The sequence below is a fragment of the Conger conger genome, chromosome 11 (genome assembly GCF_963514075.1).
Source record: "Conger conger chromosome 11, fConCon1.1, whole genome shotgun sequence".
Classification (NCBI taxonomy): domain Eukaryota; kingdom Metazoa; phylum Chordata; class Actinopteri; order Anguilliformes; family Congridae; genus Conger; species Conger conger.
Genome location: NC_083770.1, coordinates 23,087,838 through 23,103,097, shown reverse-complemented (window position 1 = coordinate 23,103,097; position 15,260 = coordinate 23,087,838). Strand labels below are relative to the sequence as shown.

The 15,260-nt window shown below is 43.1% G+C and overlaps 1 protein-coding gene across 2 annotated transcripts; it reads left to right on the top strand.

Annotated features, from left to right (window-relative positions):
- Positions 1 to 2,310: 2,310 nt before the first annotated feature.
- On the top strand, positions 2,311 to 15,020 carry lix1 (limb and CNS expressed 1). 2 transcript variants are annotated; one of them, XM_061261394.1, is made up of 6 exons: positions 2,311 to 2,539; positions 6,662 to 6,825; positions 9,598 to 9,732; positions 11,861 to 11,956; positions 13,263 to 13,340; positions 13,630 to 15,020. In XM_061261394.1, the coding sequence occupies exons 1-6, from the start codon at positions 2,458 to 2,460 to the stop codon at positions 14,140 to 14,142; spliced, it is 1,068 nt and encodes a 355-aa protein (XP_061117378.1). In that variant the 5' UTR covers positions 2,311 to 2,457; the 3' UTR covers positions 14,143 to 15,020. The 2 variants fall into 2 exon arrangements, with proteins under 2 accessions (XP_061117378.1, XP_061117377.1); XM_061261393.1 differs by having other exon boundaries at positions 9,598 to 9,738.
- Positions 15,021 to 15,260: the final 240 nt, after the last annotated feature.

The following is a 15,260-nucleotide window of genomic DNA, read 5'->3' as shown; positions in this document are numbered from 1 at the left end:
TGATTAATTAAAATGAATCAATTTCTGTAGTTCAAGGTTTGGACGGAACAAGAACTAGGACCATCTCGACCAGAACCAGGGTTGCCCGACCCTTAATGTAAACAGCGTGCATATGCATGGCCATGTGTAGAACAGGAGTTCTCTGTGTGTCTGAGGCAGTGCCGTGTCTCTCCCTGCGTGTGTAGTGGACACATGGAGTTCTCATGACTAGTGTTTACAGGAACGTTGGACTTTGTTTCCTCTGCTCAGCAGACCGATTCCACTCCGGCCCGCTGCTCATGTTGAGGCAGGCCGGCAGGCTCCAGTGAAAACATACACATGTCCCTTCAAAGTCTCCGTACCACCGCACGCACACGCACGCACGAACACTCACGCACGCACACACACACGCACACACACACACACACTCCAACCCCCCCCCCCCCCCCTTTCCCTCCCCAGTTTGTTTTCTGTTCCCTTCCATCCCCCACCCTCCAGGCTGAAATTGATTGACAGGACAAGAGCCAGGCTTGTTTTGATCCCGCCACGGCAATGGTCTCTCTCTATGTTTTTTTCCAAGGTTTTTACATAACAAGCAGGTTTTTAGGAAGGAATTGGGGGTTTTTTTCCACCCAAATTCCTTTTTTTGCATCCCTCTTTTGCATGTGAATGACATAAAGCGGAACGGGAAAACAAGCCTTTTTTACAGGACATGGCTAACTTAACGCCTTCGCTCCTGAAATGTCCGGCCCAACTCTGGGAAGCAGGTCTGCCAGCGTACACAAGGTCTGGCTATAGAACGGCGCTTTTCTGAAGAGCTTATAGAACTATTTGATTTGGGATGCAAGCTTATTCCCTTCAATGCGGCTATTGTCAGGGGGAGAGGGAGTGGGGATTGTCACTTATGCAAAGCACTTGTCTCCATTCCCAGAGGCCTCTAACAATGAGGACGGCCAGTGAAAGGACTGACTACGCTCCCCATAAAGACCACAGGAATTTGGGATGGGTTTTTTTGGGCGGGGGGTGGGGTTCTGATTTTGGTTTTGAAGATTTGAAAAAGAGCGATAAAATGAAGTCACCGCAATTCAGCGAGGGGAAGAAGAAAAAATTAACGTGAATATTGATGAATGTGACAGTTGAAAAATGAACAATTGATCGTGCCAGTAATGAAGTTCAAACGGACAAAAAGGGAAGTCTAAGTCTGTCCGGGCTTTGTGGGTAATGAATATATCAGCCCGCAATTATACTTTTATAAGCGGCTCCTTAAGACAGGAAGTGGATTAATTCATCAGGGAACAATGTCCATTCAGGCCGGCCAGTTTAATGATGGTTATAAGCCTTTATTGAAGAGGTTCTCAGAGCTTCCACACTCTGAATCGCAGGGCTGCACAATGCAGGCTTCCTCCAGACAGCCAGAGAGACAGAGGGTGAAATTAGTATTGGATTTTGGTGCTGATGAAAGACTCAAAATGGATTCTGGCTTATAGTAGATTTGGACATGAAATAAAGCAACAAGAAATAAGAAATAATTGTCAGTGTTGGAAAGGATGTTGTGCAAAAGTACAGGATCCTTTCATCAATCTCCACTCCTGCACGGCCCTTAGTCTGCGTCGGATCAAAACGCTGGCCCTGATATCACAGAAATTATGTGAGAGCTGCAATGGAGTGGACACAGCTTAACTGTAATCAAAGTTATTTTCCTCTGCCTTTCACATTCTTTGGAGTATTTACATATTTATCTGTGAATCTGGCATCATATAAAAGCATTACAAGCTTTAAAGTTATTGCACTATTTGCACTCGTTATTTACAAAATGAGTCCCTTTTTTCAGAAGTTGAGAAATTGCAGACCTTCGCGTACAGGACCTTTCTGCAAATTGTTTGTTTTCTTTAAAATAATGTATATATTTAACTACTAACTACTTTATAAGGCCTATTGAGACCCTGAAAATGTTCTGTCTTAACCACCCAAAAAATGTATTCGCAGCAGGTGGGAAACAGCATACTAACTTTTTTGAATCTTTGAATCTGCTTTGTAATGACCCTTTTCTGGGAGTACACGGCTCTTTGTGTCGGGGCGGGAGCTTTGGCAGCTGCTGTGGCCGAGGAAGGGCCACATTCCTGAGTGGGGATTAGGCGGCTGATTTAGGCAATCAGTGGGTGTGCTCAATAAGATGGAGGAGAGGGAGAGGGGTATGTCAGCCCGCCTCGAGGCTAATTAGCGCGCCGCTACACAAAGGTGGAGCAGCCACAGAGGAGGACCCCCGGGGGGGGGGGGTTACCAGCCCCTCTGCGCCTGATTGGCAGATGTACAGGGGCTGAAAAAAGGGAAAAGAGAGCAGTGGAGAAGAGAGAGAGAGAGAGCTCTTAGCGCCTCACACACGCCGGATCGGTCTGGGCAGGAGCTGGAGTGAAGTGCTGAGCGTCTCTCTGAGAATGCGGACAGCGCCCGTGTGAGTCCGGAGCAGTGGCTGCTGGGATGGATGGGGCTCGGGGGTCTCAGGGGGAGATGCTGTCCCAGCTGCTGCAGCATGGCCACAGCAGCAGTGCCCTAAAGGACGGTGAGTAGCGCTGACCCCCCCCCCCCCCCCTCTCCTGCACCGACCTGGGACCCCTCTTACACAGAGACAGGAGCTCTCCATGGGCTGCACATGCTTTCACCCAAACTCTGCACTTACACTCAGAAACACAGCAGTTATGATACGACTCAGAGATCACACCAAGGTAGAATGACAGGAGTGCCTGTGGTTTAGAAATAGTAGCAGAAGTTTTTCCAAAAGTAGTTCTTTCTATTGTTGTTTTGGGTGAAATATTTTATGCAATATTGCTTCCAAAATATTTTGTTTGCTGCATATGCATGTCTCCAAGCCAGTAGTAGTTGTCTTCACTTTCAATTCAACTCTGCCAATTCTCATAAATTAGTCATTTTGGTTCTCGGTAATATTTCCATCCACAGTAGATAAAAAATGACACACTAATTTACACGCCTAATTTGCACTATGTGTGTGCTGTAAATGTGTGGTTTTGTACAAGTGCTATGTAAATAAGGAGATGGACCTTTTCATAATTAGGCTTAATTCAGTATATTCAACTGTGAATATTCGTATTTGTTTGGATTATGGTAATTTGTAAAGGACTGTGTTCAAAGCAATCCGAATCTATGTGCCGGTCCAGTATATTCAGAGAACAGACACTTCAGAAAATAATTTGGGGTTTGTTTAGATCTGTTTGACAGACTGGCAGCCTCCATTGTGTCTGTGGAGCATGTCTTCACTTTTGTGCCAGTTTCTGCTGGGAAATTATTGAAAGTTCTCCAATCTTTAAACAAACGTCTTTGATGTTTACTGTCTTAATTTTATATTTACACAAAAACCCATGAAAATATAGCAGCAAAAGGAATGCCCAACTTTTACTGCAAACAGAGAACAAGTGCAATGAATTATGGGATTCTTTTACTGTTTATGATACCAGTATTGCACTGTAGAGGAGCAGCTGTCAGATGTATAACTGCCATTCCAAACACTGTGATGTTTGAATTTGTGCAATTCAAGGTAATAGGATCCGTGAACATAGCAGTTTTTATTTAAAATAAGGTAATATAATCTCTCTCTGATTTAAAACTATATTTACATGGTAGTGCCCAGTTATAATCTTATTTCCATTACAATTAAGAAAGGAATCTTCTGTATATTAAAACAAGCCTTTGTTACCACCCTGAGATACTTATTGAACCTGTCACCTTAAAATAATATAAAATGGATTCCATCTCATAGTGCTTGTGTTTAGTTATGTTGAAGTGTGTTTATCCAGACATGCATTATATTCAATATAACCAGTCTGTGAAAATAATTAGACACATTGAAATCATATGATTGGAATGCACTTCACCTACCCAGCTTCTAAACTTAACCAAGAGTGAACTCCTTCCTTCAATCCTGCTAAAAGTTCCAATCTTTATTTCATTTCCCAATTCCCCAATTGCAATCTAAGCCTAATACATCTCAGCATCAACATTCTCTGTAATGGGAACATATAACAAGTATAGCGAGAAAGCACATTTTGTGCAATGATTATAGCCATATGCTTTTATTGTCCACCTGTTGAGCTGCCCAGGCAATACACTGGGGTACTGTCCATCTAGCTTTGGAGATGCAAGCAAAGTGGCCAACTAGGGTCTATACTGCGCATTGAGATGAGGAAAAGCTTACCGACTGAAACCCTTCCCTTTCTGAGCAGCGCTATGGCTAATTATTCATCATCACATAACCGCACCAGACCAGCCACAGCAGCTGCTAACATAGCCAGGATTCAGTCATCCCAGAGCACATCACAGCCATTTATGTTGTCATACATTCTACAGTCAAAGCAGCTGAACAGTTTGTTCCACAGAAGTTAATGGAAGACACTGTTTACAGTACGAACAGCGTGGTCATGAAAAAGAAATAAAATATAAATACATTAGACAATAAATCAATTCAATTAAACTGGTACTGTTCGCCACTACTAAATTTATGCAAAACTATTCTTCAGCATGCTGTTGTTTTCTTGAATATTAAACAGGTGAAAAGGACCTGTTTGCAGCTAATTGTACAAGTGTTACATTGTTTTACGTTGGATAAACAAAATAAGTCAAATACTTTAAACGAAGGATAACAATGTCTGTCTATGTTATGCAGTGTATTACATAGAAAACTGACTAGTCTTTCTGGAATGTTCTGCATGACACAAGTGCAGACAGCAGCCGTTCCCTGAAGAGACTGCTGACAGATCGCTTCAAACAGTCCGCAGGCTCAGAAGGAACACACTTTCAGACAGTCAAACTCCATCCAACAGTGTACCTCCTCTCCTCTCCTACACCAACACATTGTTTCTTTTAAGATAATGGTCCTCGGGGAAACCAGCGTTTCAGCAAAAATCTAAATTGGGCTTACACCCCAAAGACAAATTGCAGGCCATTTTAGCTGCCTGGCACTTCCTCTCTGGGGTAACGTTGATGGACTGCGTAGAAACTCTGGGAAATGCCTTGGCGCTGGACCAGTTCAATAAACAGCAGAGCAAACTGGCCCTGTGTTCTCCATGTGCTCATCTGTGACGGGGGCTTCTGTGGCCTTATATGGCATCTTCTTTCATCAGGACACTTCTGCGCTGTATTAATAATCTCAAGTGTATGTCAAACAAGATTAAATAAAAAGGTGCAAGTTCGTGTTGTCAAAGACATGTATCAGACTATGACTCAAGTAAAATTTTCTGCCAAGTATCATAAGAAAATTGTCTTTGGATTACTAGTCATGGTGAAATAGCATATTCGCACATCATATCTGACTTCATAGGTCTAGTTATAAAAAATAAAATTTTAACTCCATAAATTGCTTATGAACCAACATGCAGTTTGGCCTAATTCTGTGCACTAAATGAAGCTACTGTAACTTTTGAAATTCAGACAGTTATAATAACAGCCTTCCTTCACGGGCTGTCCCTGGGTAGGCCTAATTAAAGAAGAGCCCTTGCTGCATGAATACGGTAATTTTGCTAATTATTTTAATCATGCAGTGGGTCATGCTGAGCTTGAAGGTTTGTTATGTTTTGCACTTTGAAACTTCGGTTTGAATAATTGCATGTGTAGTTTGGTTATCCAAAGATTAAAAAGACCTTTATATCCTTGTGGAATTTCAGTCTCTTATTTGAAGTCAATCCAGAGAAAAGCGGCCATTTAATGCGTGTGAACTGAAACTGAAAAGTTCAGAGAAGTTTTTTCGTTTTTTAAATTGCAGTTACATTTTAACTTGAATTATCTTTGTTCTATAATACCTTTGAATTAAAAATCAATGACCGCTTGACAATGAGCCCCACAATCAATTTGCTTGCCAATTTCTTTCTTTTTTTTTACATCATTAAAATGTTTCATATGTTTCATCCCTGATTTTTCCAAAAGCACAGCTGTCTGAAATACAGAAAGCAAAACACAATGATTGTGAAGTTTGTCTCGCCCACCTAAGAAATCACAGACATGATTTTAGGTCAGAAGGGTATAAGTAGAACGGGCACCTGAGGTTGATTATGAGACTCTCCTGTCCTCAGGGACCGCCCCGGCTGGACCATTATCATAAGCTTCCCTGAGCCGTGGAGCTATCCTCCAGATGTGCAGTGTCCCTCAGCACCAGAACACTCTGTCTTCCTCAATGGGCAGTCCTTCTCTGACCGCTTGGTGTAGATTGAGGATTTACATATGAAGTCATTCTGGTAATAGGGACAATACAGAATGCAATAAACCAGACTATAGAACTGTTAACCCTTAAAACTCTGCTTAACTGATTTTTACAATTCTTCCATGGGTTAAAGTTAAATGTCATGTCCCATGTTCTGGAACTCTTTTTAGGGCAGCAGTTTTAAAAATTACTTTTTCCAAATGCTGAAGGGAAATGAATAAAAAGTGAGGCTTGTGCACTGTGTACTGGAAGTACTATCTGCTTCTGGTTTCACATGCCATACTTACTGACTTGTTTACTGGCTGTAAACAACTGATACTTTATGTGACTTGTACCTTATCCAACCGGTTCTGTAGTTGTTCGAATGACCTTCAGTAAACACTTACCGTCGCTTTGGATAAAAGTATCTGTGGAATCCATCTAATGTGATGTAATGCAGTGTGCTGTTCCTGACGTGCTCTCTGTGTGTGTTTTCAGTCAACGTCGTAGCAATGCTGCATTACTTCTGGGAGCAGAAACAAGCACACAGAGGCATTGTCCAATCAGACAGCTTGGTGGTGTATGAGTCCGCCCCCTCCCCCAGCCCCCCCTACATCTGCTACGTCACCCTGCCTGGAGGCAGCTGCTTTGGAAACTTCCAGGTAATTATTCACCTTCCAGGTAATTATTCTGCATCCGTTAGGCCAGGGGTGGGCAACCCTGGTCCCCCAGTAGCAGAGATGCTCCTGGGGTTTGCTCCATCCAAACACAGATGTACAAAACTGATTCATTTTAATGAGTCAGGTTTAATGGCCGTAGGAGACCGTGTGCTGGAGGCACTCAGCGTTGCGTGAGTAAGTGCTTAATCTGTTGGCACTTACAGTAGTTCTTGGCATCAGCTCCCAGGCCTATATATGAGCCTTAAATGAAAACACAATTTAGTCCCTGCTTTGCTATTTGAGGTCATGGCACCTAGAAGTATGGACCAAGAGCACAAACCTGGGGAACTTTGAAACAAATTAAAGAGAGCAGCGCTGTGTGAGATCAGCGCTGTGTGCGAGAGCAGCACTGTGTGTGAGAGCAGCACTGTGTGAGATCAGCACTATGTGTGAGAGCAGCACTGTGTGAGATCAGCACTATGTGTGAGAGCAGCACTGTGTGAGAGCAGCACTGTGTGAGAACAGTGCTGTGTGTGAGAGCAGCACTGTGTGAGAGAGCAGCACTGTGTGCGAGAGCAGCACTGTGTGAGAGAGCAGCACTGTGTGTGAGATCAGCACTGTGTGTGAGAGCAGCACTGTGTGAGATCAGCACTATGTGTGAGAGCAGCACTGTGTGAGAACAGTGCTGTGTGTGAGAGCAGCACTGTGTGAGAGAGCAGCACTGTGTGTGAGAGCAGCACTGTGTGTGAGAACAGTGCTGTGTGTGAGAGCAGCGCTGTGTATGAGAACAGTGCTGTGTGTGAGAGCAGCACTGTGTGTGTGAGCAGCACTGTGTGAGAGATCAGCGCTGTGTGTGAGAGCAGCACTGGCTACATGTGCTTCTGATTAGTCAAATTAGGAGGACTCTCCACAAATCAGCTCCTTCTCTCAGTACAGACAGAATGATCCTGAACATGGCCAGGATGAGCCCTGAATAGATTTTTTCTTCTTCTTTGTGTGTTTGTTAGACAGAGTGTGTGTGAGTGTGTCAGTGTGTGTGTGTTATAGTGAGTGTGTGTGTCTGTGTGTGGTTAGTGTGTGTGTGTGTGTGTGTGTGTGTGTGTGTGTGTGCATACATGATGCATGCAGTCCTAAGATTCTCTTTTTGTCATCAGCTATTAGTTTTACGGTTCCATGGTTTAGTTGTGTCTAGCTAGTTACTTGGGACAATCATATGCTATAAGAGGCTTTATTAAATGATGTCACAGTACAGTAGTAAGCTCATCACTTCTTTTTCCAAGTTTGACACAAGCCATAGGTGGGAGGGTGTAAAATGTGCCACATTGAATGCATTGAATATTATTGCCAGGCCCCAGGCCCCCTTGATATAAACTGAACAGACACACAGATAACACACATGCAATTCTTATCTTTTATGTTAGTGGCCCTTACTACTTAAATTAATCGTTTACAGAGGGCAGTGTGTCTAACCATTGACATGAGACAAACCTTCGCCTCATTTGATTTAGCCCAGTTTCAAAAGTATGCCACACTCACAAAGCAGCTCTTGTTTTGTAATGTGATTATTACGCCCAAGTCTAAGCCTCAAACTTCTTGTCGAGTTTCTTATCGTTGGGAATGCAAGGGCCAGGCCTGTGTACTGTAACTTCAACAGAGCGAGAGATGAGGGCATAAACACAGGAGTCCCACAATTCAATTACTCCACATTCGTGTTTAGTGTGCATGTTTACAAGGAGAACCAACTCCAAGTATTTTCCGGGGTGGCAGCTGCCTCTTCAAAGGTTTTCACGCACAAGCGTGTTTGCCTGTGAGAAGCAGTGGCCGTTTGAACAGAAGGTTGCTGCCGTCTTTGATCTGTGGCCCTTGTCCTCGGTGGAACAGAAAAAGCTTACGTTCAGTTCCTCGGCTAGCGTTGTGAGGCTCATTTCTTCCGCCAGCAGTGGCAGAATGATTTGGCCAAGGCGATGTCTTGTGTTTTTACCTCAGCGATCAAAGCGCTTTCTGCTTTCTGCCTCCTCCGTATTCTCCCCACGTGTCCACCGCGGCCGTTTCTTTCTGCTCGTATTGTTCCGCTGGGATCGCCAGTCGCTTTCAATGGCGCCATTGTGACCTGTACAATTGGCTTTTCACCAGCAGCACAAAGCCAAAAGCTGATGTTAACTTCAGAACTGGAGCTGGCCTAATAGAGCGTGCGTGGGGACGGTTACAGAGCTGTAAGCCTGCAGCCAGCTGGTAAACAAAACACGTCATGTGAGCCCTGCAGCTCATCAATCACATGCTTATGCGTGGTGGTTTATGCCACCTATACTCTCCATAAACTCATTCCACTAGCAGTGTGACTGACGTTCAGTAAGTGTGACCTCACAACAATCTGGGAGAATTTAGGAGAACATCATCTCAAATTTAGAGGGATTAATTCATTTTAACCTAATTCATTAATATTTTTTTCCATAGCCAATATCAAGGTAATCATCTCTCTGCAGCATTGCAATATTGTATTTGAGAATGCATGCAAGTATTTTTAATTACATTGTATGCATGCTAATTTGGACAAGTCAACGCCTATAATCTGTGTTTGATTGGTGGTAAATGTTGCAGTTTAGGATAAAGGAGAAATATCAGTGTAAAAATCCAGTAACATTGCAGTTATGTTGCATTCAACTCGATTTGCTCCTGAGAATTTCACACAACCAACAGAGAACAAAGTACCAATCACACTGAAGTATGTGATGCATGACTGCTCCTGGTCCTGCTGACCTTTGACCTGTCCCTCAGTGCTGTTTCACCAAGGCGGAGGCCAGGCGGGACGCGGCCCGGATCGCGCTGATGAACTCGCTCTTCAACGAGCTCCCGACCCGACAGATCACCCCTGAGTTCATCTCACACAGCCTGGAGGAGGCAGCGGCCACGGCGAGTGTGAGCTGCTGATGTGCCTGTGTGTGTGTGTGTGTGTGTGCTCCAGAATAACCTGTGTGTGTGTGTGTGTGCTCCAAAATAACCTGTGTGTGTGTGTGTGTGTGTGTATGTGTGTGTGTGTGTGCTCCAAAATAACCTGTGTGTGTGTGTGTGTGTGTGTGTGTGTGTGGGTGTGTGTGTGTGTGTGGGTGGGTGTGTGTGTATGAGCTCCAAAATAACCTGTGTGTGTGTAAATTACCTAAATTACCTAAATTACCTAAATTACCTAAATTACTTGGAGCTCACACACCTGTGTGTGTGTGTGTGTGTGTGTGTGTGTGTGTGTGTGATGTATGTGAGCTCCGAAATTACCTGTGTGCGTGTGTGTGCCCCAGTAAACATGGTTACCTGTTTGTTACCTGTGAACACAAAAATGCCTTGTTAATGAGAGAGGTCAGTAGAGAAGGGTCAAGCTGACCGGAAGGTGACAGTAATGCAAATAACCACACATTACAACAGTGGTATGCATAAGAACATCTCTGAACACACAATGCGTCAAACATCTAAGGCAGGGGTGTCAAACTCCAGTCCTGGAGGACTGCAGTGTCTGCTGGTTTTTGATGTTTTAGCAAGAATTTCTTGAGTCTTTCATTGGATAAAGAGTCCACACACCTTGTTCTCATGACCTTAATTGGCTGCTGATTGAAAGGAAACCACAAATACCAGCATACACTGCGGCCTTCCAGGACTGGAGTTCGACACCCCGGCTGTAAGGGGATAGGTTACAGCAGCAGGAGTCTAATAAATACCTACTAAAGTGCTCACTGAGTGTATATCAAATAGGAACTGTTTTTTGGGTAAAATATTCATAAGCTACTTACTATACAATGTATCCTTCAGGCCAAAATGGCCAAACCAGCAACACAGGTTCATAAAAACCAACCATACACCTTTCCTGGGTTTGTTCATCTCTAGAAAGGCAGCAAGTTGTTTTTAATGTGATTGCTCACAAATCTGCTTTCTACACTACAACTGAAGGGGGTGTAGACCAGGTGAATTTGGACAACTAAAAATTCAGTTCTCATCAATGAAATGGTGAACTGCAATTTATAATAACAAACATTGGGCATTTTACTTCATACAAACCACTTGTTTGAGTGATAAGGGTACAATATGAAAATATGATTCCAGTCATGTGAAACAGTCCAGCACATTTCTCCATTTTTTTCACATCCAGCGGGGTTAGACATATTTATGTTCTGGGAGCGCAATAGTTAACATGGTGGCGGGCCAGAGAGTACAGAGCGATTTAGTGCCTCTGAGGGAGGGGCAGAGGCCACCCATCCAGCAGTGTGGTCCTGGGAGCACAAAGAGCGGACGCACGATCGCTCAGAGCCCAGCTGTGCCAGAGCCGCACCACACGGCGGTGTACAGCAGTAATTAGCAGGGCCGATGCACACAGAGAAGGTTCAGCTCCCCCTGTCAGTTTTATATGCCAGTTATCTATTAGGTGTCACCGGGGGTAATTGGGATGACAGGGTTGTGTGTGCGCGCGTGTGTGTGGTCTAAGCCCCATATTTTATTTCTTTGTTCCCTCTGTTCCGCCTGATACACATGTATAGGCCACTGACAAAGTGTTTAACAACATCGAACTCATACGAGGAGACAGAAGCCTTTATCTTGTGAAGGTGAACTTTTCTGAAAGCTTAAATAGGGACTTCGGCCTCGTTTGAAATACAGCGATGTCCCTCCGGGCACTGGGAGTAATTCTGCATTGTTCTGCTGGAGTTAAGCTACGTGCTGCTCAGTCTCCGTGAAATGTTAACATTTGCCCGATGTGCAGTGCTCTCTTATGAAACATTACTTCATCAAGAACTTTAAAATATCACAGCCTGGTTAGAGGTGCAGAATGACAGACCCACCCATAATAGGTTAAAATAAGGCATAAACTCTTCAGCTCCAAATAATAAAATGTGTTGCCAATTTTTGAGACTTGCATTTTTCCACCTATTACTTTATATGGCACATAAGGTACACAGAATAATACAAGACCTATAACTAGGCCTATAGGTTGTCAGCCAAGTTAATAGTTATTTATGTTTTATGTTTATTTGTTTTTTTCTTTTTTGTTCACACGTATTAGGGCTGCATAAGCGACGCCTCGGATCCAAGCACAAGCATAGGTGCCTACTGCCTTATGTTGGAATCCAACCTAGGAAAAACCATGCTGGAGTTTCAGGTAAGGGAACATTACTGCCAACGTCATACATACAGCCTAGAAGTTTCTACAGCTGGTTAATGATCACGTGTTAGTTTAGTCTTCAGTACAGTCAGAATTTTAGTTTAACCAACATTTCATTCCCATGAAAATGACCAGGAGGAGCTAATTACAGCTGTGATTGTCAATTGTATTATTCGTGAATTTAACAAAAGATTAAGATATAAGAGTTCCAGAATCATCATGTTGTGGGGAAAAATATTGTTTGACTGGAATAAGATAGCACCACCTGCAATGCATTTTGCATTTCTGACAGTAACACTGATACTCTCCGCTCTTGTAATTTGCCTTGGATAAGACTGTAATGTAATGGATCCACTGTAGGCTATTAATAAGTTATTGATATCTGAAACAAACTGTACTGTAACTACCTTTCAGAATATAACTTATTTAAAATTATTTGACCAACTTGTCACTTTTAAATAATAAGATATTCTTATGTGAAATTCATGTTCAGGTCCAAATTTATTCAATTTGGGGTAAAGTGCATTCAAGAAAGGAAAAAGTGTATTTCACTGTACAAATAGTCAACATTTCCTGCCATAAAAGTAATGGCCAGCTCCATTCATACTCTGTTGCTTGAGAAGAACATGAGCAGACAGTAATACAGTACAGTAATACAGTAAGGATCAGGCTGTGAAATGCCCTCTGGTTTAAACTTGTGTTTAAATAAGTTATATGTAATTAGTTGGAAGGGAGCAGCCGATACCCCACCATTTACATTCAGTCTAAACTAAACCAGTGTTCATGGAATACATCCAAAATATACACCCCCAAGTCTGTAGTGGGGAAATCTAATGAAGTGTTAGGGTCATTTAAAATGACACCTGCTACGCAGCTATGTTAGTATCATGAGTAGATTTGGATTGTAGGTAAATCATCCTTCAAACAACACTACCCCAGGATAAGATTTTCGAGTTTCTTGGACTTATCTTGAAAAATAACAGTTCCCTGAATGTGATGAGATGCTGGAGTCCATCCACATGTGCATTTCATTGTGTTGACAATCTAAAATGTTTGGCTAAATTCCACTAAGATAGAATTTATAAAATTACATTTCAACAGGGATCAAGGTGAATCATTACAAATATATAAAGTTATAAACAACTTTGATTTTTTTGTGTAATATAGCTTCATATTAAGTGAGCCAGATGACAGAATATTTTTGCTGGATACAGTAATGTGGCTGTTTGGAATATATTTTCTCTGACTTGATTATATGTTACACTCAAAAATCATGTATTTCTCTCTCCCTGCTAATGTTTAGGAGATAATGACCGTGTTCCAGCTTCTGCACTGGAATGGAACGCTGAAGGTCTTTCGAGAAAGAAAGTGTTCTCGCCAGGTAAAAATATTTTTGAATGAGGAATTCTTTTTCATTGTGTAATTACTATGAAAATCTTATGAGGTCATCTTTCCAACCTAGAGTAAAGGCAATAGCTCTTTTTGTCTTTAGAAAATTTGCAGCCACTGGAAACACAGTGATACATAAAGCGTACAATAAATACATAAAGCACATAAAGCTACACGATAACTATCTCTCTCTAACATTATTGATTTTCATCACAAAATGGCTGCCAAACATCACAGTTCAGAGCCTCGGCGCTAATCCCCCTGTGCTTCCCTCCACACAGGAAGTGATCTCGTACTACTCCCAGCATGCTCTGGACGAGTACACGCGGAGCCACATGGCGCTGGACTGGCTGGTGCGGGAGCGGCAGGGCCCGGGATCGATCTCCCAGGAGCTGCAGCTGGCCCTGAGGGAGCTGGGGGAGGCACGGAGGAGCGGGAGGGAGCTGCGCTTCTACAAGGAGAAGAAGGAGATCCTGAGCCTGGCGCTCTGCCAGGCCTACAGCCAGGAGCAAGAGGGGGGAGCGCAGGAGGCGCGGTGGGCCGAGTCAGACCGTGATTACACCGACACTGACCATGTTTATAATGAGACTGACCACGTTGACACCGACACTGACCACGTTTACAATGAGACTGACCACGATGACATTTACGCTGAGACTGACCACGCCCATGTTTACGCCGAAACAGACCACGCCCAGGATGAAGGACAGAACTTGAGTGAGGACCAACCGGTCGAGCTGGATGCCAGCCTTGTTTACAGCCATGACAAAAACCAGAGATCAAGAGAGAGTTAGTACTGCTATTCACACCACAGACATACTCCCGTAAAGTCTAACTAACATAGATGAGGCCATCCCATACAAAACCTTGAACTGACTGGCTTTTCCACGATCACAGTTTTGTCTGCATTCAGGTCGCCCCTCTCAACTCACATTCTTAAAGTGCTTTACTCTGAAGGGGGAGTGGCTTGCTTTAACCACCGTCAATGTATAGCCTACTCCAGCATGATGGAGCCAGTTTAACCAGAATGCTCATTATCAGCTGAAGTGAAGTGGCAGAGGCTCATTTAGCCACTAATACTGAGGGATGTTTCACAGCTGGATATACATAACTATTTTCCCATCCAGCAGTGTCCAGGGTTAGCCAGCCATATGTATGTGCTCCTGTTCAGCAGAGGAATGCAGTGTCTCAGTCAAAATACAGCATGTACTACAGCATTATGGGCAAAGAACACTTCATAAATCACTTTTGGATTTCTCTCCAACTGCTAAATAGTTTCTAATCCTACTCCAAAGAGATCCTGCATTAGGCACTGCCCACACTGGTATTTCCCAAATAAACTGTCCAAGTCCTGCCATGTTGGCATTCGTATTTCCACAATATACAGAAACATACCACCTTTCGTCTATCTTGATCACACCTACATATTGTCATCTGTAATATAAACATTTTTGAAAGACAATATTTTGTTAGAACAATCAATGGGCTGCAAAGAATCTACACTGCTGTTCCTCTGAACACTTTTTTTTTTCTTTTTTTTTTACTGAATCTCAAAGGGAAGGTGTAAATGGAGTGTTAACATTTTTGTCTATATTTGTAAATAAAGCTTTATAGTGTGTGTCTTTTTGAATACAGTATGTCATTGTCATAAAATAAATATACCCACAGATAAGGTATTGCAATTTGGTCTGTAATTATTATGAAGTACTGGAAAATGGTACCATAACCCTGAACCACGTTCAGCAGTGGCCTGAGAGAACACTTCCTGGCTCTTCATCCCAAGCAGTGCAGTTCTTGTGTATGTGCAGATTGAGTGGGGTTGTTTGGGTCCAGAACAAGCGGCCTGCTCATAGCACAAGAAAGAACAGTACAGTCATATGATACGACAATACAGTACACAAGAGCCCAGGGG